Source organism: Citrus clementina, unplaced genomic scaffold (assembly GCF_000493195.1).
Source record: "Citrus clementina cultivar Clemenules unplaced genomic scaffold, Citrus_clementina_v1.0 scaffold_5, whole genome shotgun sequence".
Taxonomy (NCBI): Eukaryota; Viridiplantae; Streptophyta; class Magnoliopsida; order Sapindales; family Rutaceae; genus Citrus; species Citrus x clementina.
In genome coordinates this window covers 37,424,058-37,448,529 of record NW_006262201.1, presented here as the reverse complement: position 1 = coordinate 37,448,529, position 24,472 = coordinate 37,424,058, and the positions used below count along the sequence as shown (strand labels likewise).

The 24,472-nt window shown below is 34.0% G+C and overlaps 5 protein-coding genes across 6 annotated transcripts; 2 read left to right on the top strand and 3 right to left on the bottom strand.

The window, feature by feature from the left end:
* Positions 1-295: 295 nt before the first annotated feature.
* On the bottom strand, positions 296-2,028 carry LOC18041769 (acetyltransferase At1g77540). Its single transcript, XM_006434144.2, has 2 exons — positions 1,773-2,028; positions 296-589 (listed from the first exon to the last, which is right to left on the bottom strand). Exons 1-2 carry the CDS (start codon positions 2,022-2,024, stop codon positions 518-520), a joined length of 324 nt encoding a protein of 107 aa, XP_006434207.2. The 5' UTR covers positions 2,025-2,028; the 3' UTR covers positions 296-517.
* Positions 2,029-2,328: 300 nt separating this feature from the next.
* On the bottom strand, positions 2,329-5,106 carry LOC18041768 (V-type proton ATPase 16 kDa proteolipid subunit). Of its 2 annotated transcripts, XM_006434143.2 has the most exons (4): positions 4,864-5,106; positions 4,191-4,476; positions 3,028-3,168; positions 2,329-2,876 (listed from the first exon to the last, which is right to left on the bottom strand). In XM_006434143.2, exons 1-3 carry the CDS (start codon positions 4,940-4,942, stop codon positions 3,036-3,038), a joined length of 498 nt encoding a protein of 165 aa, XP_006434206.1. In that variant the 5' UTR covers positions 4,943-5,106; the 3' UTR covers positions 2,329-2,876; positions 3,028-3,035. The 2 variants fall into 2 exon arrangements, with proteins under 2 accessions (XP_006434206.1, XP_006434205.1); XM_006434142.2 differs by lacking the exon at positions 2,329-2,876 and having other exon boundaries at positions 2,878-3,168.
* Positions 5,107-9,837: 4,731 nt separating this feature from the next.
* Positions 9,838-12,479, top strand: LOC18040578 (BTB/POZ domain-containing protein At1g21780). The gene is made up of 4 exons (XM_006434141.2): positions 9,838-10,059; positions 10,201-10,346; positions 11,346-11,461; positions 11,645-12,479. The coding sequence occupies exons 1-4, from the start codon at positions 9,947-9,949 to the stop codon at positions 12,248-12,250; spliced, it is 981 nt and encodes a 326-aa protein (XP_006434204.1). The 5' UTR covers positions 9,838-9,946; the 3' UTR covers positions 12,251-12,479.
* A 2,967-nt stretch (positions 12,480-15,446) lies between these two features.
* On the top strand, positions 15,447-16,229 carry LOC18040576. The gene has a single exon (XM_006434139.2). It carries the CDS (start codon positions 15,718-15,720, stop codon positions 16,036-16,038), a length of 321 nt encoding a protein of 106 aa, XP_006434202.1. The 5' UTR covers positions 15,447-15,717; the 3' UTR covers positions 16,039-16,229.
* A 135-nt stretch (positions 16,230-16,364) lies between these two features.
* On the bottom strand, positions 16,365-20,413 carry LOC18042726 (chlorophyllide a oxygenase, chloroplastic). Its single transcript, XM_006434138.2, has 9 exons — positions 20,264-20,413; positions 19,397-19,633; positions 19,017-19,121; positions 18,553-18,828; positions 18,313-18,460; positions 18,024-18,208; positions 17,795-17,907; positions 17,098-17,392; positions 16,365-16,955 (listed from the first exon to the last, which is right to left on the bottom strand). Exons 1-9 carry the CDS (start codon positions 20,339-20,341, stop codon positions 16,785-16,787), a joined length of 1,608 nt encoding a protein of 535 aa, XP_006434201.1. The 5' UTR covers positions 20,342-20,413; the 3' UTR covers positions 16,365-16,784.
* Between the last annotated feature and the right edge of the window lie 4,059 nt (positions 20,414-24,472).

Sequence of the window (24,472 nt, the reverse complement as noted above, 5' to 3'; positions counted from 1 at the left end):
TTGCCGAGATTACCATGATTAAGGGAATGCCGCGCAAGGAAAACAGAAGCCGTGAATTCGTATTTAAACGTGCCAATCAATGACCCCCAAAAAGACCAGTGGCCCTTTTCTTTCAAATCCAATCCAAAATTTGTAACACATGCATTTTTAAAAAAGATTATATCTGATCTGCATAAGATCAAAGGAATTTGGTAATTATTCACATATGGACGATAAGGTATATATGACTTCAAAAGCTTAGCGTAAGCCTGCCATGGAAGGCAAAACAAGCCAAATTGGGTGTGGCAAAAGTTTGAGAGCAAATGGCAACCCAACATAAATTATGATATCACAGGGATGTGCACTTTTTTAAATACAGTGAGTGCATATTATTTGCAATAGGCAAAGGAAAATGGCTATTCTGTATCTGCAATAATTATAGGCCTCAATAGTGTGAGCCTGAGAGATAAGAGAACAGAACCTTCACTTGGATCACAAACAATTACACAGGCACCTGAAAAGTTAAAGATGGCGACATTTATATGCTAGATCTGGGATCTTCTGAGTATATGATAGAATTCCAGGTTGGATTCCGAGGAAGATAAGTGTCCTGTAAAAATAAAATAATAATAATTAAAAAAAAAAAGGAAAAAGAAAGCGAACAGACATTAGCTCAACCGAGCAGTGGGTGCAGTGATGAAGCTTGATTTTCAAAGTAATGATTCATAGTAATGAAACAATTCAGCTTATGAAATAATAATAATGATGATGATGATGACATGCAGTGTTCTGTTACCCAAATGATTATGTAAGTTCATTCTACTTCCAGGCAATTAAAGCACACAAATATGCAGGCAACTCAAAATGTGAAGGATTTTGAGGCTTAATACTAGACACAAATCACTACCCCAAGATCATCAACTTGCATGAGCAGATACACTCAAGGTAAACCTAGCTGCTTAATCCACTAAAGCATAATAGGAGAAGAAAAATTCAGGCAACCATATTACTTGGATACACATGGGACTTACACAATGGTGGCTTCCAACGAGTAAAATACAATGACATATGGAAAATTTATAACATGACAATTCAGGACATGTTCATCAAGCTCGGCTTAGAACATCCAAAAAACCATTTATGGGCATGCACTCTCTTTAAAGAAGAGGAAAGCAAAATTTTGAGAAAGTAAGAATCAAATTTATGATATCCAGCTTCAATGTCTGTCCTAAAGTTTCCGTTCTAATTGATGATAAGTAGGTATAAGAACCACTCCACTTTATAAGTCGAAAAATTCACCATTCATTCTATATTCAGGATTTGCACAATCAGTCCACCAATCATACCAGCAAAGTCATAATACTAAAATGATTTGGGAACTGAAAAGATTGGTGTAAAATGCTATCAAAAGCATTTTATTCCTTTCTAAATACAAACATTTGTTTATTGTGGAGCAAATTCCTTGAAATAATTCAAACCTTGTTGCATAGTTAATAAAAATGAACCTGAGTAACAGAGCTATTCAACACAATGGATACAGAGCCCCAAATTTCAAACAAGAATCAAGCCTAAAGAGAGTTGTATAATTCATCCTCTAAGAATCAGAACGATCAAAGAAATGGTAAACGAAAAAGTAGAAATATAAAATTCAATCAGACCACAATCAATTTTAAACAAAAATTCATTCGTAATCAAGTAACCCCACCAACAAATTAAAAAAAAAAAAAACCATGAAGAAAAGGAAGAAATGAAAAGAGACCCGGGAAGGAAAAGAGAGAAAAGAAGAAGCTTACAGAGACGTAAGAGCAAGTGGGGATGATGGACATGGAGTGAGATTTGGCATGATTGAAGGCAGCACGACAGAGATGAGAAGCCAAGCCTAAGCCTCTTTTTGAACTTGGCACGTATGTGTGAACCAAGTCCATCACTTTTCCATTTTCTCTTACCACATATTCAACGTAAGCTTCTTTGTCTTCCGTTTCGAACCTCCGCTTGCTCTCGTTCCACACGATCTTTGGTATCTCCTTCTCTGATTTCGTTGCCATCTCCCCTCTCATCTCCTTTCACTCGCGCGTTGCTTGAAATTTATAAGCGATTTTTATTTTTTTACAATTTATTACATTTAGGTCCTTAAATTTTTATTTTTTCATGAAATATGATAACCTTTTGTCATTTACGTTAAAAGGGTCCCTGAAGTGACGTCATGTGATTGCTTTGATCCATGGAGCCACGGAGGTGATTGCGAACTGTTATGTATAATGTTTTCTTTTTGTTTTGTTTTTAAGTGATAATATGAATGCAAATGTAAGATTGTGATACTGTATTCGGAATTTATAACTGCACAATATGTAGCATATGTGAAGTTTATGTCCTTGTGTCGTAGATTTAAGAATTAACAATCATCGTTACCAGAATGGCGGAGAAAGCTTAATACAACTGGCACTTATTTAAAAAGGCTACACAGTACCGACCGGGATCATTTACATCAAAGCTCCAAGTGCAACAAATACTCAAATCATTAGTGAGTTTGAGGCGCTTTCAATTTTCAACAACACAGCGACTCTTAACATTCCTCACATGCAAAAGGTCGATGGTCCATGTATCATTATTAACAAAATCAGTACTTCATTGGAATGGATATTCCTTTTGACTCTGTAGCTACTCAAGTTGCATCATATCTCTTCATACTGACTGAACAATTGCCCTTTTGAACAAAAGAATGTGAGGTAAATGCATTTTATGGACATTACTGATGTCAGAGAAGCTGCAATCTGAGCAGCTGATCTGCTCTTTTTCAATACAAACCTGTGGGTCTATGCTTAATGCTTCACTGTGTAGTGCGTAGACATCATTTGAAATGTATATTCTGCTTTCACTAATCCAAAGGAAAACCAAGCCTGTGACAACAGAGTATAATTCCATAATACTTAAAGGAATCCATCATGTACACGAGTTTATCAACTAAACTAAACAAATCCAAAAAAAATCAACTCATACAGCTTCAATTTTAATCAGACTGGATAAACGTTACAAGATAACTGTTTTGACCTTTTCTTTTATTCTGCCCGAGATTGGCCTGCTCGAGATGAGAGGATGATTCCCACGATGAGACCATAAAGAGCGAGAGCTTCGGCAAAGATGAGAATAAGAATCATTCCCACAAACAACTTAGGCTGCTGTGCGTTAGCCCTGAAAATAATACCAAGAGAGGATTTTTAGAGCAAATACGCGTCAGTATGTTAAAAACAATCAACTTAATACAAATCATACAGCATACAGCTGAAAACACCAATCCAACTGCTCTACTGCTATTGAATCACAACCAAGGAGGGGCTGGTATTTGAAAACAAACATAAACCAACGTTTCACCCTAACAAGAAAAAGATAAATCACACAAAATTACATGCAGTCAAGCAATGGATGAATAGCCAAGCCAAATGAAAAAAGAAAGAAATTTCCAAGCATGTCCACCTAGGTTAGTCCCACCCAAGGGCTCAAAAAGAGAAAATTTGAAAAAAATAATAATTTGTAGCACTTTTTAAAGTGAAAATGCTATCTCATAATTCTGCATCTCGTTACATGGAAAGAATTATCCAAACATAACATCGACGTTTAGCAACTACCCCAGCAATCTAAAAACAACCTTTGGGAATTAAATCCCTTTGAAAGCAATTCATCTCTTCTTATCCAAGTTTAAATCAGGCATATCCACATAGTTTCTCAATAAGAAATTACTTTTCCATGCAGAAAGAATGGTGTAGAAGAGGGAGCTGGGGGTATCTTACTCTTCCTGCTTCATTCAAAATTCAAAAGCTATACTACTATGATAGCATGAGTTGCACACTGACACATGCATGGATGATTCAGAAATTGGTCATACTAACAGTGGTTGCTTTCTAGCTAACAAAAATGGAAGAAAATGAGGTCCTGAATTCAATGACAAAATGAAACATGGCTCTTATTTGTAGAGAAGTAAAAGCATGAAGTGTTTCAAATAAACAGACAAAAGTCCACCCTTTTTGTTAAACACACAATGCTTAAAGCCCCCTCAAAACCATAGATGCATAATGATAATTCAACAACAATACAGGATAAATAAATCATTAAGTAACATGATTGAATTCATATTTCTATAATCTCATGACCTGACCATGCCATCAACAATTTAAAACAAAAAAAAAAAAAGTACCAGCACAAGGACTACTTCTTACCTAACTCCCGCATCACCAACAATTCCAATAGCCATCCCAGCAGAGAGTCCAGCAAGACCACAAGCAAGCCCCGAAGACAAATGTGCATACCCATCAAACAAATAATAAGACTTAGCTTTAGGGTTGATCCCAGTACTAATAATAACAGCAATAATCAACCCATAAATACCCAAAACTCCAGCCATAACCACTGGAACAATCGATTTCATAACAAGCTCCGGCCTCATGACACCCATTGAAGCCACTCCAACCCCACTCTTTGCTGTCCCATAGGCAGCACCCATACCTACAATAAGAAAATGCAGCCTTTTGTTACAACAATAAACTCTTCTACATGATTTTCAGATAATTTTTTTTTCCAATTATAGACAAGCATACGAGTGCACAAGTTTAATTTTCCCGCCTTTACAAATCCAAAAATAAAATAAAACAAAGGATTTTCAAAAGTAATTGCATATTTATGCAAAAAAAAAAAATTAAATACAATCAAAAAGTCAAAATCTATCGAATATTAGATTTCAATGAGATAATTGTACGAGCAACTGAGAGTCAAATTAGGTCTGCAATGAATAAAGTCTCGTGAAGCCTGATATGATATTTAGCTATTTCTGTTGATTTTCTCGGGACGAGGATATGACAAGGGGACAAGAAAACGAAGAGTAGGAGAAATTACAGGAGAAGACGAGAGCGGCCGCTGCTCCAAGGAAGCCGAAGAAGGGAGCAGTTTCGTCGCCGGAGAAAGTCGATGACATGGCGATGATGATTTTGCCTGTTTGCTACGAAGATCTGAGTAGTCGTAATCGCAAGTTTTAAGTAATTCCCGGATAGCACAGAATTCTGCTCCCGATTAGCTTTGATTACTTTGTCTCTCGTGAGAGATGTGGAAATGCGCGAAGATGAGATCGATCGGGGTCTCGGAGCTAGAGGTGGCAAAAATACCCGCCCGGTCCGGACCCGGACCGTACCCGGGTGTTGCGGGCCGGGTAATACCCGGCCCGGGTATGAAGCCGGGTCGGTCTTGGGCATCACTTCATAAACCCGGAACCCGGATTTTATTAAAAAAATTATAAAATATATATTATTTTAAATATTTTATATTTATTTGACTTATTTATTATACATATATAAAGTTTTAAACACTTAAAGTTTATATTTTCATGTCAAATTTTATTGAAATAAATTTAAAAATTATAAAATTATCAAAAAATAAAAAATATATACACATAAAATATTAAAAAATATAAAATCCGGGTACCCGGATTAAAACCCGGCCCGGACCCGGACCCGGACCGGTTGCATCCGGGCAGGGTCCGGTCATGGCAATACCCGGACCCGGCCCGGGGTTTTGCCATCTCTACTCGGAGCTGGCTACAAATTAATGATTGATGGTTGATATAATTTAAGAGGATCATGATCGCGATCGCGATCACGGGGCGTTTGTAGTCATGTGTTTTTACGGTAATACCCTCATCTTTAATGAGTTTGAGTCACGGGTAGGGATGGTAAAAATGGATAATTTTTAAAAACCTCCGGTTTGGGCTTGTTGCAAGTAGATGGCGAAAATTTATTTATTTGTAAAAAATCTCCTACTATCAGTTAACTTTAACATTGACCGTTAGTTAACTGTGCAAAGATAATATTACCCTTAATAACAGTTTGTAAACGAAAATAATTAAAAAAAAAATTAAAATTGTTGGGGCGAAAAGCACAAACCCTATTTTTTGATAATTTTATCCTTGTCAATTCTAAAGATTTATAATATTATAGGTAAAGATTATAACTATTTCATTTTCAAGTTTTTAATTTTATCTTTTTTGTAGGAACTTTAAGAAAATATCAATAATTTAAAGAGAATTTTTCAAATTTTTAATTTTATCTTTCTTGTAGGAACTTTAAGAAAATATCAATAATTTAAAGAGGGTAAAATAGCCAATAATTTTAATTTTTTTTTAGTTATTTCCATCTACAAACTGTTGTTAAGGGTAATATTGTCTTTGCACAGTCAACTAACGGTCAATGTTAAAGTTAACTGACAGTAGGGGGTTTTTTACAAATAAATAAATTATCGCCATCTACTTGCAACAAGTCCAAACCTCAGGGAAGGTTTTTAAAAATTACCCTGGCAAAAATCCCTACGAGACGGTATCTCAGGGATTTTTTTCATTTAGAGAGGGTATGAGGATAATTTCATACCTAATTTTTTATTCGGGGAGGAAATTGGAATGAGGTACAATCTCCATCCCCTATCAATTTTCCCATTTTAATTTTTTTTAATTTTTTAAAATTATTAATAAATAAATTATAAAATTATAAGTATTGGTAAAAATAAAAAATATCAAAATATTTATATTATTAAATTTTTACGCCTAATTAACTAATTAAAGTCTTAAATTTTTATTTAGGACATTAAAAAGACCGGACATATTCTATTAGCCCAAAACTTTTATTTTAATTTTAATATTCATTAAATATTTTAAACTTAAATCTATTTTTTATTTATTTTTAGATGTTATAATTGTCTATAGCAAATCACAATTTTAATATCTAATCTAATCTAATATTTGCTCTTGATTTGCTTCTACTTAACTATTATGTTGTAAAGGGAATAGTCCACATTTATAAAGTGCCCACGCCACCATTAAAAAGTTAATTTTGAATCTAAATTTAATTTTATTTGTAACAATTTTGTATTAGGCTATTAATTTGTTCATGATAGTTTGTATCCCTTGCATGCTGCGTTACTTACTAATTTAATGTATGTGACTTTTGTAATGGATATTAATATAATATATATTTCGAACTTTACTTCTATTTAAATTTTTTTATTTTAATATGATTAATTCAAAATCAAAAACAAAAAAAATATATTAGTTATTCGGAGATCGGGGACTATCGGAGATCTTTTGTTATTATTCGAGGAGAAAATGAAGATTCTCTTAAATAATTTTAACGATGATGGAGAGAGGACGAAGACATACGTAAAATATCATGAATAAATACAAAAAAATTGATCCCCTGCTCTCCCCATTGCCATCCCTAATCACGAGTCGTGCGGTGGCTCACCAGGCAAAACTGTAAAGGCCCAGGCAATTCATCTGAGTTCTGACGTGGTATAATGGCTTGTGTTGACTGGACATAGTACTCGGCTTTTTCTTTTTCGAAGTTCGTGTGTGAAACTGAGGCCCAGCATCAGTACACGTACTTTTTCTTGAAGGAATATTCTCTTTTAAATTTTACTAGCTTAATTTTTGCCTAATTTGGTATTCAATTTAATAATATTACAACAAAAAGTTTGTGAATGGAACTCAATCGATTTCAACAGTTATATGCAGATAATGTGTTTGCCACTAGCTCTTTTCTTTGTCTACTCTTTTACTTGGTGGTTTTTCAGTAATCATGAGGCCATTTCTAATTCTCATGAAACTTCTTAATGTATTGGAGGACAAATACAAAAAAAAAAAAAAAAAAAACCAAAGAAAATGAAGCAAAATTAATATTTAAAGCCATCAAAATTAATACAGAAAACAACCTCATTATAACAATGATAGATTAAATTGAAGTTAGTTATCATACAAAAGAACCAAAAATAAATAAATAAATAAATTAATAATGAACTGAACAAGCCAAAATTATTGAATTTTGTGTTGAATTGCTAAGATTTATTGCAAGGTAATTTTGTAAGCAATTAGATCCTTTCTTATTATAAAGGTATGATGGTCAAGTTAAAACTTATGTTGAATCAACGTCAACAATTAAAAATAGTCCATAGATCTAAGTGACAATCCAAGTTTTGAAATATGAATGATTTAATTTATTTATTGTAAAAACTAAAAACTTGTTTGAGTTATTGACAAATAATTAATACACTTCTATAAATGATCCTAAGGGATTTATAATTATACAAAATATGAGGGTCAAAATATTACTACCTTAAGAATTTATTTTTGTAAAAATACTCTTAGTGTAGTACAACCTACCATCTAGATCTAAAACAAGTTGAATTTATAATAAATCACTTATAAGTTTATATTATCACCTAGTAGTGGGGTGTTTCTCTATTTATCATCTTTAATATAATATTATCAAGACTTATTATAGCTATATTGGTAACTTTTTAGTATGGTTAGAATCTGTTTGTAAAGTATTACTCCAGCAATTTTTTAATTTCTTTTTTTTTCCCAAATTAAGCCTTTCCAACGTGTTGAATACTTTTTAATGACATTTATGTACCAATTTGACCCAAGTTTATGTCTTTATTTAATATTTGTAATGGTAGATGAGATCAACGAACTTGGGAACATTTTAATCTGAAAATCAAATCAAATCACATCGAAATATGATTATTTATAAGATGTCGGTTGTGTTTTTGTGGCAATCATGCAGCAGCAGAAATATAAAAAGGTACCAAAATTAATATGTAATGGATAAATGAAAGTGTAAGTGGGAATTTACATCACCAAGATAATTAACTTTCATAAATCTAAGCGAAGTGTCATTATCTCTGCCCTTTTCTTAATCATTCTCTATTGCCTATGCTTCGCTTGGCTAAATTAATCTCTTGATCTAGGACTTAATATAAGCTTGTAACCATATTTATTTTAATTTAATAATTTGAAATCAACTTAGCGGCTGCCTACATAAAATATCAACGAAATATTGGTCGATCAACAATTGGAGAAATAACATACAGACCCCTGAGTTTTAATGATTTCTTAAGGAAGAACATCATTTTACTGTTCATGTCGAACTTCAAATAGATATTCTAGTATTCTACTAACAGGGCTTTTAACAAAACGGGTGTTGGTTTTTTGATTATCAATTATAAACTTTTAGCGGTAACTATATAATTATTTATAGGTTTTTGAAAATAAAATTTATTAAATTTAAACAAAGTTCATCTAAAAAATCTAACTCGTTAAAAAATATTAAACAAACTATATTGTAAATTATAAACTTCTATATTTGTGGGTGCTACTTTGACTAAGCTGTTTTAGTTAAGGTAGTACAATATCTTGGGTTGAACCCATTGACATTAGTGAGAAGGAAGTTGGACTGCTATTGCCTAAATAATAATGAAAAAATCAATATTTATTCTTTTTACAACAAATAAATTTTTAAATTATTCATAAGCTACATATCTTTGACAATTGGTTTCATTGTAAAAATGTCATGCTAAAAAGAGGGTAAGCAGTAAGTTACGTACTACCATAATGCCATATCGAAATTCAATATCGAAAGATCAATTAAAACTAACTAGAAAATATAATCTCACGCCTTCAACAATTTATTAAACAGTTAAATGAAATAATTAGTCATTTAAGATTTTACGATAAGAGAATTATTTACTTTGATAAAGTAAAAGATAAGTAAAGATATTAAAAAATATATATTTTAATATTATATGATAAAATATGTTGCATTAGAATATATATATTTTTTCTCTTAACTTATCATTTACTTTGATAAAATAAAAGATGATATTGTAAAGTTACTCATTGGGATATTTTTTTAAATTTTACCTTTATATCAATTGATCAACAAAAAGTTAAAGCCTTTATTACCATTATTATTATTATTTTTAACGCATCCTTCATCAGACTTTGCGTTCGTGTCCCTAAAGTGAGCCTTTTTTAACTTTGTATGAAAAGTTGCGTCAAGTATCTTCAACAGCAAGTACCCTTTCTTCTATAAAAAAAAACAGCAAGTGCCCTTTCTGTCTGGACTGAGACAATCTGCAAGGCAACTAAACGAAAACAATGGCCGATTCTCGCGTAGAAACGATCTCACGATTAGCTCAATGGAGAATCGATAACTTCGGGCCTTGCTCTTACAAAAAATCCGACCCATTTAAGATCGGTATCTGGAACTGGTAACTTGTTCATTCAGCTTACCAATTTTATTATATCATATAACAGAATCTTTAAATTTGGATTAACTTTTATTAGCATGCATACAGTTTGAAGTTGTTTACTGGGTATATTGGATTATTGAATGTTTGGGTTTTGATCAGGCACTTATCCGTCGAGAAGAATCGGTATCTGTACGTACGTTTGTTTCCGGAGCCGTCTCGTTTGTCGAAAGAACAGCCGCCGTTTGCAAGATTCATTATTCGTGTCTCCAATGGCGGCGTCAATCGGAGACTTTATATCTCTCAAGGTTTCAAATTCTCATTCTCTGGCTTTAATGTTAATTCAAATGTGTATGTTGTTATAGTGTATTTACATAACTGACTGACTTGTGACAGCGCATGTTAGTTTGTATTTAATGATTTGAAAAAGAAATCAACTTATTATGAGAATACATAACTTGACCAGGTATTTATGTTTTCTTTTTTTAATCTTTTTTGTAACAATAAATTATGTGTTGGGAACCACAACATTTGGCTAACTGTTTGTTTTCTTGATTTTTCGTAGCCATCAAAACAGATGGTGATGAGGCATAGGGTGGTATAGTATGGCCATGAATATTGAGCCTGGAATGTTAATGTTACTGCTAATTTAAGAAATAAATGGAAGTAAAGCATGTCCTTCAGGAACAAATTGAGTTCAATTCAATATAGGCTCACCCTCTTGATTGTTGGTGGATGTCCTTATCTAGTTTTATGAAAAGATCATAGTAAATTTTCTTTTCTCCTAGATTAGGTCACTTGTGTATTGAACCTATTTTAATCTTCTAAAAACTACTGAAAGATAGCAAGTTTATGCTGTTTCCTCTTAAATTTTACTTTAATAGACAGTTCTCAAATTTTTTGTAATCATAGAATAGGTTTCATGTGGTTTCCCACCACACAAGTTCCTTTTTCTCCATGTTTACTTCATCTGAATTAGGTGATGCAGATAGTTGGCACTTACTGCAGTTCAAGCTGTGGAAACTGTGAAATGATCATCCGTGCTATTGATCCAAATATATTCATAATGATGTAATAAGCGATTTACTTTTGTTCTATTGGACCTAAGCTGATGAGTGTACAATCTGACACGATGTCAGCACTTATTTTATTAACCACTTGTCATTTTTTTTCCCGAAAGGCTTATTATTATTTTTTAATTTTATCCTGCTCACTTCCATAGTTAACAAGGGTGTATTTGTGATGTATATTGTGTCTTCAAACTATTAGTAATAGATAATTATAACATTGTACACTTCATCCTGCAGTTAATGAGCGATTGCTTCGGACGTGTGAAGACTTTGTCTGGTATGTCGATTGCACCATTCATGGCCGCTTCATTGTTGATGTTGAGTTTCTGGAGCTGAAGATCTACCCCCTGAATGTGAGTTCTTTCAGAACCACTCTAGATGAAGTGATGTTGGTGTGCTCTAGTAATTTGTGTATTTGATGCAACATGGGACATAAGTAATGCTGTTTGCTCTTTTTCAGTGTCATGTGTCTCTAAACCTTTGATTTGAACACCCTTAAGGGATCCATAAATTGTTCTTTTGCTGTTAAAACTTAGGGTGGTGATGCCAGTTCTGTATGGCCCAGTGATGGAATGATGCAGTCTGTTTCAGCCCAAAGCACACTTCGATGCCTCGCTCGCATGCTTGATGAGGGCATCCTTGCAGATACTGTTATCCATACTGCTGACGGCACTCTAAAAGCTCACAAGGCAGTTCTCTCTGCAAGTTCTCCAGTTTTCCAGAGCATGTTCCATCATGACCTCAAGGAAAAAGAGTCTTCAACAATCTACATAGAAGACATGTCAGTCGAATCTTGCATGGCCCTTCTTAGTTACTTGTACGGAACCATAAAACAAGAAGATTTCTGGAAACACAGGCTGGCTTTGCTGGGGGCAGCAAACAAGTACGACATTGCAGACTTAAAAGATGCTTGTGAGGAAAGCCTTTTGGAAGATATCAATTCGGGGAATGTCCTTGAGAGGCTGCAAGAGGCCTGGCTATATCAGTTGAGCAAGTTGAAGAAAGGATGCTTGACGTACTTGTTTGATTTTGGCAAGATATATGATGTTAGAGATGAAATCAATAACTTCTTCAGGCAAGCAGACCGAGAACTGATGCTGGAGATGTTTCAGGAGGTTCTCACGGTCTGGAAACCGGTATAATTTTCCGATCGAGATCCCCTAATTCAGATTTGCTTGCTGTTGAAATAGTTTTTGTATAGTAGTTAGATCTTTTGTCATATACAAATATCTACATGTAATGAATCTGTTACTAAATTAGATGGTGTGATTATCATTGTGTTGCACATGATGTAAAAACTTTGCCGTATGTTTTGAGAAGTGTGTGGTTGAAGCTGATGGGAGGTTTCCTCTGTGAAATTTAATGCAGAAATTAGGAGACCAAAATGGATTTGTTGTTCTGATGGAAACTTAGCTATATTAAGTACCTGCTTCAAGATTAATTGAAAGTGTCACCCTATAAGCATTAGCTGGATCCCACAGTTATCATAAATTACCCATTTAACCGCATAAAGCCTAATCAAGTCAGTGTAAAATCATATAAATAGTGAATGGTCTACACTCTACACTATCGAAGTTGTTTGTTTCCGACTTTGTTAATCCATTGCGTAGCGAGACAACTAAAAATTAACTATATAAACTTTTGAAATCAAGAATTAATGATACTTCAACGCATGGGATTGAAAATATTAAGGTATCATTTGTAAACATACTAATGAATAATTTTAACATTTAGCTTCTTAGAGCTAATCTTAAAAATATTTTGTATAATGAAAGCTCGAGAGCTCAAAGTTATTTTTCTGTAACCTGGGAAAATAAAGTATTCGGGAAAAGACAAGCAAAACATGTTTAAAAGCTGAAAAATAATTTCCATGCTTTTTAAATGCTTTGTTTTTTAAAACTTTTTTTTTTTTAAAATAACTTTATTTGTTTACATTTCTTAAATAGTATGTTTATTATTATTATTATTTTACATTTTTTTTAATCCACTATGAAAACTTTGAATATTATATATGGATGCGTAACATTAAATAAGTCGTTCAATTAAGTCCTTTCTTTGAGTGCATCTAGAGGTCCTCCGAGCAATGAGGTACCAGTGTTTGCTAGGCCCCGAGTTCCTCCAGCTACCAATGCCCCACAACCACCTGTTGGACCACCACCAACAATGGCGTCAGATCGGGGCCCTCCTCAGGCACCGAGCATGCGTTCTGTTATGGAAAGTTCAACTCTTAGTGCTCTAGAAGGTGCTCCCCTGCAGCAGATGTCACCATTTTCTGCTGCTGCTCAAGGCATAACACCAACCCCCGGTTTGGTCTATGGACTACAGTCATGGCCAATGCAGCCCCAGCCGGTAATCACATACAGTTGAAAATATCATTTTCTTTTATCTATTGGCTTCTAGTTAAAATGGCACATCATTAATAATATTTCTTCTAACTTACATATAGAATTTGGTTTTGGACACCGTTTACTGTTTTAGGTGACTCCACCTCATTCAGTTCCTGGTTCAGCGCAATCCCCGGGAACTTTCGGAGTGCCTCCACCTCCACCAAGTCAATCAATGACTACCATATCCCCTGGTATGGACCAACCAAACGGTGATCCTCGCCGAATGCCGAGGCCTGAACCAAGCTCCTCTGTTAATCATATATGAAACAAATCATGTTAACCAAGCTAATCCTCCGCCGGTATATTGTCTCCTCTCACTTAAGTCTTAAGTAAAGGGAGGTTTATTTTGCGTCTTGTTTATATGTTCTGAATATTTGTCTGCCGTTAGCTATTCCTTTTTTCAAGTGGTTTATTTGCTTTGAACTACATTTTGCCCTTTGTGCTTTTGTTATGGTCTGCTACAAGTGACTTCATTGTGATGGACAGAGGGAACTGCAGTCCGCGCTACATGAGGTGCACAATCGGTCAGGTAGAGATCAACTTCATAACTTGCATGGGCTACAGTTTTTTTTTTTGTTTTTTGGTGTGTGTGTTCTAATGTTTTTCACCAAACACTGATCTGTATATCATTGAACAACTAAAAGAGATCAATTTTTATTGAACATCAGTAAATAATGTTTTAAAATTTTTCTGTTTGATACAACAGGTCCCACTTATTAATGATTTCAATATAGATCTTTAGCAATATTGTATTTTGTAAACCTTTTGTTTGTTACAAGTAAGTACTTTGGCAAGTCATGTTTTATCAGCAAAAGCTGGGATAAGTTTTCTGCTGTGTAAACCATAACTTACATCTTTTATGTGCTGCAGCAGTATGACAATCCTTTATCGAAGAAGTTTAATGATGTTGTGAATGAGATGCGGCGTGAAAGATGTTCCTACCTCCGGTACTTTTTATTGGTTTTGGTTTTGTTTTTGTTACGTTTTTGATTTTTCAGAGAAAGTTTTGATATCTCTGCATTTTCAATCTTTTCACTTTCTTGCAGCCCGAGGTCGTGTCAGGAAGGAGATCTTTCAGGTCAGCGCAAATTTTGATATTTTAATCTGTTGCTCCGTAGTAACTGGATAAAGACAGAGAGAAATGCAGTGTTAATACTTGTTCTCTGAAGCGGTAAAGGAGCTTTAGTTGGTCAGGGTGAGACTGATGCTTGCTCTGCAAGCTAGGGCGTGATGATAGAGATTGCTAGTCAGCGGCTTGTTGTCATTATAAACTTCTTAATGCTGCGTCTCGTTTGTTTATCATGTTTCTCTGTCCTGTTGTCTTAGTTAAATTGGATTGATATCGAATGGAAATGAATTTATGCTACAAGTTTTTGGTCGTTTAGATAGATTTTTTTTTTCGGTTTCTAGGAATGTTTTCTTCAAAGATGATAGAAGACAAAAATCCGAATGGCCCCTCCTATTTTGAATTTCTTGTACAGATCCATCGAGAGATTCAAAAGAAACCGTCACTATAGTCGAGTTCTAAGCATCGCGAATGTCGCAGTACTCTCTAGTTTACAGCATTGTTGACGGACCCAAGAATATAGATAGATAGGGGGGTCAGTGGGGGCATTCTGAGTAGAAAGAACAACTTTATTTTGAAGAGGAGATTAATGGTTTTTACCCAAAAAGAAATAATTTTATTATTCATTGAGAACGGATTTGGAAGTAGTTGACATCTTGATTGATGCAGGTACTTATTGCTCTTTACTTCTGATGTTACCATAACCAAATTGTATATATTACTATATTGTTGTTCAATTAATTGGAATTCTCGTTTGGTTGCTTTGACATTGCACAGTTAATTTGGAGGTTATAAAAAAGATAATAACCATGAAAGAAGTTTCTACCTCTACGATTATGGGGATCCTTTTCATGTTGATTATTTTTTGTGAAATATTGTAAGTTTAGTAATTGTTTTCTCAAGATCTAAAATCCCTTTTCTTACCCTCCAATGGGCAGCTAAATAAATTTAGTAGCAAATATAAACTAAAGAAAACCCAGAACCCTCTGGAGTCTACTCCAGCTACTGCGAAAACCCCCACCGCCTCCTCTTCTTATTTGGATATCTGCCTGCCAAGCCAAGTAAATAATTAGTTGAACCCCTAACAAATAATAAATAGCAAGGTATACGAAATAAATAAATAAATAGAAAGTTAGAGGGGAAAAAAAGAAAGAAAATGTTCTTCTTCTTCGTGGGAGGAGTGAACCAACAGGTGAGTCGGGTGCTGAAATCAGGTGCGGGCAGATGCATAAACTGCGGATCAACAGCCGATCTCGTTGAGTACGAAAAGGTGTTGAAAGCGTTCTTCGTTCCGGTGTGGAAATGGCCAGCGAAAGAACCGGCTCTGTTTTGTAATAATTGCAATCTCCTTTTTCCTTCCTCTCTGCCTCCGCCTCCGCCGCCGCCGCTCGTTTCGGATGTTTCCAAGTGCCGTTTTTGTGACCGCCTTGTTGAGCCTGACTTCAGCTTCTGCCCCTACTGTGGTTCTGCTCTGTAAATAACAAACACTCTGGTTTTATTTTGTTATGAAGCTCATCATTTTTTCTTTTCTTTTTCTGGGTACCGCTGCTGTTATGGGGTCTGGGGTTTCTGTAATAAATTCAGTTGATGATTATCCGTTTTATTATTAGTAAACTGCTGCTTTTTCGTATCAGCGACTCAATGAAATGTACATTCTTTTTCTTTCTATTTTTCCTTTTTGGTGTAGTTAATCAATTATGTAAAAACTTTTTTTCACATCAAAATTGAAAATGATAAAATATTTAAATATTTAAAGAGTTCATAGAACTGACAGTTATTCTGTTTTTGAAAAAAATATTTAAGTGATTGCAAATTTCCGAATTTCATTGTACATAGTGATGCTAGCATAAAAAAAGAGATCACTCATCCCATCGAACGCAGGGTGAATATCAAAAGGAGAAAAAAGAAAAAAAAATGACTGTACACAAACAATAATAAATGTACAGTTTCACTAATTATACAAAAACCATTTTTTCTTGCGGAGACTGTTTCTGTTCTCTGCCTCTGATAAATTCACAGTTTCCGGGGCGTCTCCTGCTCCTGGGTTTCCCTCCGAGAGCGCTAAAACCAGACTGCACAATTTCGCTATTCACCGGCTAATGGCAAATGGTAAATGATTATTTGCGAGTCTGCCTGCAAATGCAGTTGAGATTTGAGACTCAGGTGATTTGGTTTTCAGAGGGTATGGAGAGAGAGTCAATTTATTCGTTGAATTGGGGGAATTTACATTGGTTCCATAAAGGGTAATTGCTTAGCTCCTCTCTCCAAAGCGTCTCTCCATAACCTATACCTCACCCCTAGTTTGTCGTAACCTACAGGCAAGTTCCAGACATTTGCCCCGTTGTTCATTCGTTCTTGCTGGCCAAGAACAAGTCGTAGATCCTCGTTCAACACCTGTGTTGATCAAGCTTCAAGAGGTTAGGCGAGGATTTCCATGATAGAAATCACAGATGCCGTACAATGAATAACCACACATGCATTTGTTATGGACATCCAACTGATTGCAAAAGGAAAAGCTACTACTACAACTTTATACCTGTTCTGCAAAGTGCCTCCATAGGTATTGCATGAATGGGACATGTTTGAGCACAGAAGCAAAATCCAGGGACATTCTGTATAGCAACCTGGTTTTCTTTCTTGATGAAGGTAAGCACACATGAAGCTGGTGAAGATGTGTTGCGCACTGCCTGGTATTCTGTCCTTCCAGTTTTCCAGGCTTTGAGATGCCAATGGTTGATAGCACCATACATGGTGGTCGAAATTCCATATCTATTGGATAAGGGTCCCAGTATCCTTGTAGGCCAGATGCAGGTGTCAAAAATTTCACCAAGCTGAGGATTCATTCCACGCATAACATACAAAAACAAAGTCATTTCTTCTTCTTTCACCATTTGAGAGTAAGGACAGATTCTCAAATCCCTAGGTATCTTATTTTTTAGTTTTTATTGTTATTTCTTTAAACTTCTTCTTAAGCACTCTTAACCCTTTCTTTTTCACATGCTATATGATCTCTACCTCTCAAATGTTCAGGAAACAATAAAAAGAATATGCAGTTAATTCATGCAAACTGATGAGATTTCTCCCATTTCACTCTTTTTTGTGACTGATTAGTCTTTCTTTAGAAAATTGAAACTGATTATAAAAACAGATTATCCACCCCCCCCCCCCAAAAAAAGATCTTTTAAATTTTCAACAATTCATAAGCTACAGTGATTATCATTAATTTAACAAACCTGGGAACGCTCCATCCCTTGGCGAACGTGGAAGTGTGAGTAAATGGAGCATGTGCAAGATCCAAAAGGTTATCTAGAAGTAGTCCATGTTCAATTGGAAGTTCCATGACAATCTGCCAGTAAAGAATGCAGGGACATTAGAAGCTCTTTGTTAAATCAGTCAACGATGATTTATAAGCTTTCTGCATTTAGAATTATCTGAACTACAATCAATGCCTTTATATGATACCTCGGCATGGATTTCAAATCCTGAAGGAGGAAGTAAACAAGGAATGGTGGCTGTTGGAGGCTCATCACCAGGCCAAATCCATATCATTCCTTCCTGTTCAAAACATGGTAATGATTTTATCTTAACGTTACGTAATTGCGTAGATGGCATTTTCTCGCATTTCCCATCTGTTGAGTATTCCCACCCTGATGTTTATCAGCAACAAATTTTTAAGATATTAGTATATTATAAGACCTGTTTAAGATATATACTATACATTTGAAAAGTTGAGTGGATAATTCTCACTGACCATGATATGGGCATTGGATGCGACCCTCATTTACTGAACCAAGGTGAAGAGGGCATGCTCTATGTGCACACGTATTCTGGACACATCCAGGTATCCCATCTTTTCCACGAAAAATAACCCATGGTTCCTCAAAGCAATCAAATGGAACCTGAAAGAGGTGGTAAGGCACTTGCAAGAAACATCCAGTAACTGGACAATAAACTTTTAGTTAATTAAGAAGCAAAATTTTGAAAGACTTACCATGGTATCATCCTTCAGATCAGTGGAAAAAGCAACTGGGAACCAAAAGTTCTTTAAACGGGTATTGTAAGGCTGCACTGGACCAGAGACATTCAAGCTTTTCCGAGGCAACTTTCCTTTTACAATATCAAGAGATTGCTTGGAAGTACTAGGAGAAGCGCATGTTTGATCAGTTCCTGAGGTGTGTCTATCTTGCAACAGCCTATCATTAACCAATGCTTCCATGTAAGCTAGTTTATCTAAAGCAGTTGCAACCCTTGCTTCAGATATATGAACCTGTTGTTGTTCACGGGAAAATTGGTTATAAGATCAGTTGCAAACACATGATTAATGGGACGATCATTAGGTTTATTTGGTTTCTCATCAATAGATGTATTCTGTGATAGATTAATGAAAATGAAAATATTCCACCCCAATCACAGGGCCTATAATATATAAAGCATTTAAATTTTTAGTTTCCAAACCTGTCGATGGGCTTGAGCTAGGTCTTCTTGCAACTCTGCAAGCTCTTTCTTCATGGTGCCGATGGACTTGTAATCACGTGCTAAAGGATTTAAAACTTCCACAACCTACACCAATACCTATAAATGTGAGAATTATCCAAATGAAGCAATAAAAATCTTAAATCCTTTTATTCTAGTTCTAAGATAAAATCAAATCAGATCATCTCTTTTAACTCATTTATAGACATTTTGTTTTGGCATCTTTTGTTTTTCTGAATGATTTAGGATTCAGGGACAAAATTCCACAACATTAAGCATAAGCATAAACATAAATGCTTGTATAGCTATATGATTTCAATTAGTTATTCTTAATAATTGAAGAGTCCAGAAATTACTGAGACCTTTTCATGGAGGAGCATAATTGTGAGCACATCTTGTCGAGCCCTCCAATCACAGTACTGAATATCATATCTAGCCACCTCAAGGGCTTGATTCACGTCCAAGAACTTTCCTTTACATTGTGGGACTTTAGACCTCGGATCCTCCACATCGAAGAGCATACTCCATGCGCTCTTTTTATCTACCAACCCTCCTTCCTCCCCAAATAGAGCAAACACCCTAAATCCTCCTCGAACACTCTGAAAACCACTCACCAATTAGTATCCTGATTAAACATTACCACAGATAAATTTTCCCTTATCACAGTGGAACATAACCTAACAACTGCTCTTATCTCCTTGGGATAAATGAATATATAAGTCGTTTCCAAGAAAAAAAAAAAAGCCACTTTAGTAAACAGATAAAATTTAAGAAGAGAAACAATTAGATTTTCAAGCTGCTCAACCAATAAGAGGCATCCAAATTTAAAGATTTAAAAAAAATATTCCTCTTGTTAGTAGGGAGCAGGATCAGAATAACAGCACAGGATTTAATTACAAATGTATCATATGTTCTATCATTATTTTGTTGCTATGGAACCAATTACTGAGTTTAATTTCGCTCCATGTTAAGTAAACGCCTAGATGAATTCAGCTAAAAATCAAATCAAACACGCATTATAAAAAGATCAGTTTAGCAACTGCCCACGTAAACTTAACAAAGAAACATTTATAAATACATGAATAATGAGCTTTCAGGCTTCAGCAGCACAAACATACGCTAAATATTAAACTAAAGCATTAACTAACTAAACTGAATTTCCCACCAAATTTAGAAACTACCCAGACAAAATAAATCATTTAAAAGTTCCAATAAATAAAAAATAAAACCTTTTTCGCATTAATCTTCGCTGGTCTGTACAGTGAGATTGGAAGTGACAGAGCTGCAGCAGTAGCAATGGCGGTCATGGCGTTTGAGCAGCACGCGCTGTAAAGAGAGAAGAAGAAGAAGAAGAAAGAAAGAAACGCAAGCAAATTTAGTGTGACATTTAATTTTTGTGATTTTGTTGATAAGAGGTTGCCGTTCCCCGCGATCTCAGTTCGCCTGCCATGGGGTGCCACGTGTACAAGCGTGGACACTTCGGTTGCACGCGTGGCGTCTTGGGCAACCACATGCTCTCTTGGTCTGAGTGAGAGTATCTAGGAAACTTGTGGGGCCCTTCATATCTTGATTCATTTGCCAGCTCGGACGTTGAGATATCTTTCTCTATCTTTAGTATCTGCTTTGTGGATTTGTTTGTCGCGTTTTGTTTTTTTATTTTTCAACATGTTTTTGATGAAAAAAAATTCTTATCCGCCCGCTTTCCTCCTGTCACGCTATTGGATGAAAATTTGATTTAGGGATGGCAACGGAACAGGTTGGATTTATTCTACTCTAAATTTAAATTTATAATAAAAATTAGATTTGTATTTGTTTTAGATCTATCATGAATTTATATTTTTTACTTTATATTTAGATCTAAAAATATATATATCTATATTTGCTCCAAATCTGAAAAAAAAAATTAAAGTCCAAATCTGCTCTAGATCCGTAATGAATTCTAAAACTCAGTAATAAAAAAGTAATAATTTTTTAGAATGAAAATTGAATGTTAAAATTTACTAATAACAAATAAATTATATAATTTTTCTAAAAAATATAATAAATATTGTAGTTTATACTTTTACACCAAACACAACAAATAAGAAATATAATAAAATATCATTCAAAAGTAATTGAAGGAGTAAGATCAATCTAATATTATATTGTTTGCTTCATCATTCTAATATTCACGACACACCTACCATCATTCTTACAATATTAGATAATGACATATAAACTAAATATGATTTATATTCAGTCCTTTATTATTTTTATTATAACCATATTTGACTAAATATATGAATAATTATATTCCTTAAAAATTATTAGGCCAATATAATAAAATAAATTGTCAGGTTGTATTACTTGGCTTGCAATTTGAATATTGCATGTACATGCTTTAGGGTTGGCTGACTTTTAAATTTAAAAAACTAACATTTAAGTTTTAAAAGTTTAAATGCACAATAAATACCACTAATATGCTATGAATAAAATTCATTATCATTATAATTTCATAATTGTTAAGAAACGTTTAAAAAAAATAAAATTAAAAGATGAGTGGATATGGATATGGATTTAGATATTAAGATAGATCCATACATACTCCAGATCCGTCTTAGATCCGCACATTAATATCCAAATCCGATTCAAATTAATTTTAAACCGATCCAAATCCAATCCGATTGGATTTGGATCACGTGGATCTTGAATCAGATCCAATCCATTGCCATCCCTAATTTGATTATGATTGATGGCTTGATTTTGGAGTAAACTTATGTGCTGTCTCAAATTGGGAATATGCTTAGATTTGTCTATGGGTACTTTGCGCAACACTTGTTTTTGAAAAACATGTGGTCTATATGTTAATACATTAGTAAAATATCTTTGTCTATTAGTACTTATAATTTCTTTTACTAATTTTTTCAAATAGAAAACTAAAATGCATAAAAAGGAAAATTGTCCTCAAGATGAAAAAATATTGAGAAATATATATTGATGGTTCTTAGGGTCAATTTAGTAATGTTGTAATTATTAAAATAATAATTATTAACTGTGCTGTAAAAAAAATAGTTAAATATTTAATAAAATTTATTTTTAAAAGCATTGTAAATTCTAAAAATAGTCATATGTATCTAGTAAATCTTACTGTTAAATTATTTTAAAAATAATGATGACCGAAATGAACATAATGTTATTTCAAAGTTATTTACATATTTATAAATATGTATAAATAATATCTTTTATTTTGAATATAGAATAATTAACAACTAATATAAAAATATTTTTTAGAGAATGACTGCTACACCCTCAACATTTAGTAAGAAGCTACAAAACTTTCTAATATTTTGAAAAAGATATTTAGACCCCCATTTATTAACGGAATATGTTTCTTCAACTTATTAAAATGTTAATATTGTAATTTCGTACTAATAACAAGTGAATTTATCCAAAAAAACCCCTCATCCCCTTTTGAAATATCCTAAACAAAACCTTTCTTTCTTTCCAGACATCATAGACGCTTAACACACATCGAACCCACCGCACGTTACCACTGCTCATGCCAAACAACCCAACTTACACACCCAAGATCTAAGTGCAAACCACACTGAGTTCCATTTGCACAGTGGCAGCATAATGGACAACTTCTCCAAGGAAAATTGACGGACAACAAAATTTTCAATCGTTTGTTTACGTGGATGCATGGTGAATAATAAAATAAAAATACATGCAGAGTTCTACTCATATGAGACTATATAACCAAAATCTTCAACCTATCTTTCACCCCCTCTTCAAAACATGCCAAGCTTAGATTGAATGGTCATTGCAAGTTGTTAAAAAAATAAAATAAAATAAGTAAAATAAAAACAAAAATGGTAGTTATCTTACTAATTACCACGACGATCTAGCTCAGGCAACTCTTGAATATTGAGTTTTGTATTGTAAATATAATAATACCAAAAGATATGTAAAAGCTCAAAGCACCGTTGAATTCCATCCTAATAAATTTCATTAAGCCAAGATCATTAAACTTTAGTTTAACGAGACAATGAATAACTGAACAAAAACACTAAATTAGTATTACCTGAACAAACTGCATGGCCTCATCAACAAGCCTATCACTGTGAACCAACATTAGAAAAATAATGTTGCAGTTGTGAAATATTAACCCAATCTTTAGATGAATGCCAATGATAGAGAATGCCAGGTGCACGACTTCTATTATAAACTTCAAGCATATCAAAAGGAAGTTTTTAAATTGGTACTAAGTTTGGATTACCTCGATCAACATAAGATAAATCATAACTGAGTCGAGAGGTAGAAGATCAAAGGTCATTAAGTTTGGATTATCCCAATCAACATGAGATAAATCATAATCGCGCCAAGAGGTAGAAGATCAAAGGTGATAAACAGAGACGGGATAAAAGGTGAAGCTTTAGTTTTTCTATGGAAAATCATATTAAGAGGATTTGTAACAAAGTCGACTCTACTAGTAGTTAAATTAGTTGATTGCCTAGAGCTTTGCATTTAGAAAGATTTCAATCTATAGAAAAATTATATTACTTAAATAAATAATATAAAAATTTAAATATTTTATTTACTTAAGACTCTAGAAATCCTATAACTAAAATTTTACCTATAATAAAAGTGAATAATAACATGTATACCTAATGAGTACTAACACGTATACAAATCAAACATTTAATGAGCACTAACATGTATAATGAATAAAACATTTAACGAGCACTAACACGTATACTGAATAAAATATTTAAGTTAGAAGCATAAAAATTATTGTTAGAATTATAAAATTTCACCTAAATAGATAATATAACAACTAGTCATCATTGTGCTATTATTTAAAATAATTTATTTTTTTAATATTGTCATTCCTACTCTTTACCAAATTTAATTAATTTTTTATTGATGTACCAAATAAAGGACCGTTGAAATACATCCCAATAAATTTCATTAAGTCAAGATCATTAAACCCTAGTTTAACGAGGCAGTGAATAATAGAACATAGACACTGAATTAGTATTACCTCAATAAACTCTGTCGCCTTATCAACAAACCTATCCCCGTGAGCCGACATCAGAAAGATAATGCTGAGGTTTCGAAACATCAATCCAACCTTCAGATGAATGCCACTGATGGAGAAAGTCAGGTGCACGACTTCTACTATAAACTTCACGAATACCAAAAAGAGTTTTTGGAACGGGTGCTCGGTTTGGATTACATCGCTCAACGTGAGATGAATCAAACCCGATTGTGGATGAGGGGCAAAATGGTCTGAGAATATTAAACCCATATCTCCCTGAACAATTAGCGTATTCTTAGCTTTATCCATTGACGACTTTGCATTCAATGTGATGTGAAGTATGTTCGGAAATCGGTGACAAGTGATATGCAAATCACGTGACAAAAAACTATTGATGTGCAAGAAGATTTGGTACGGA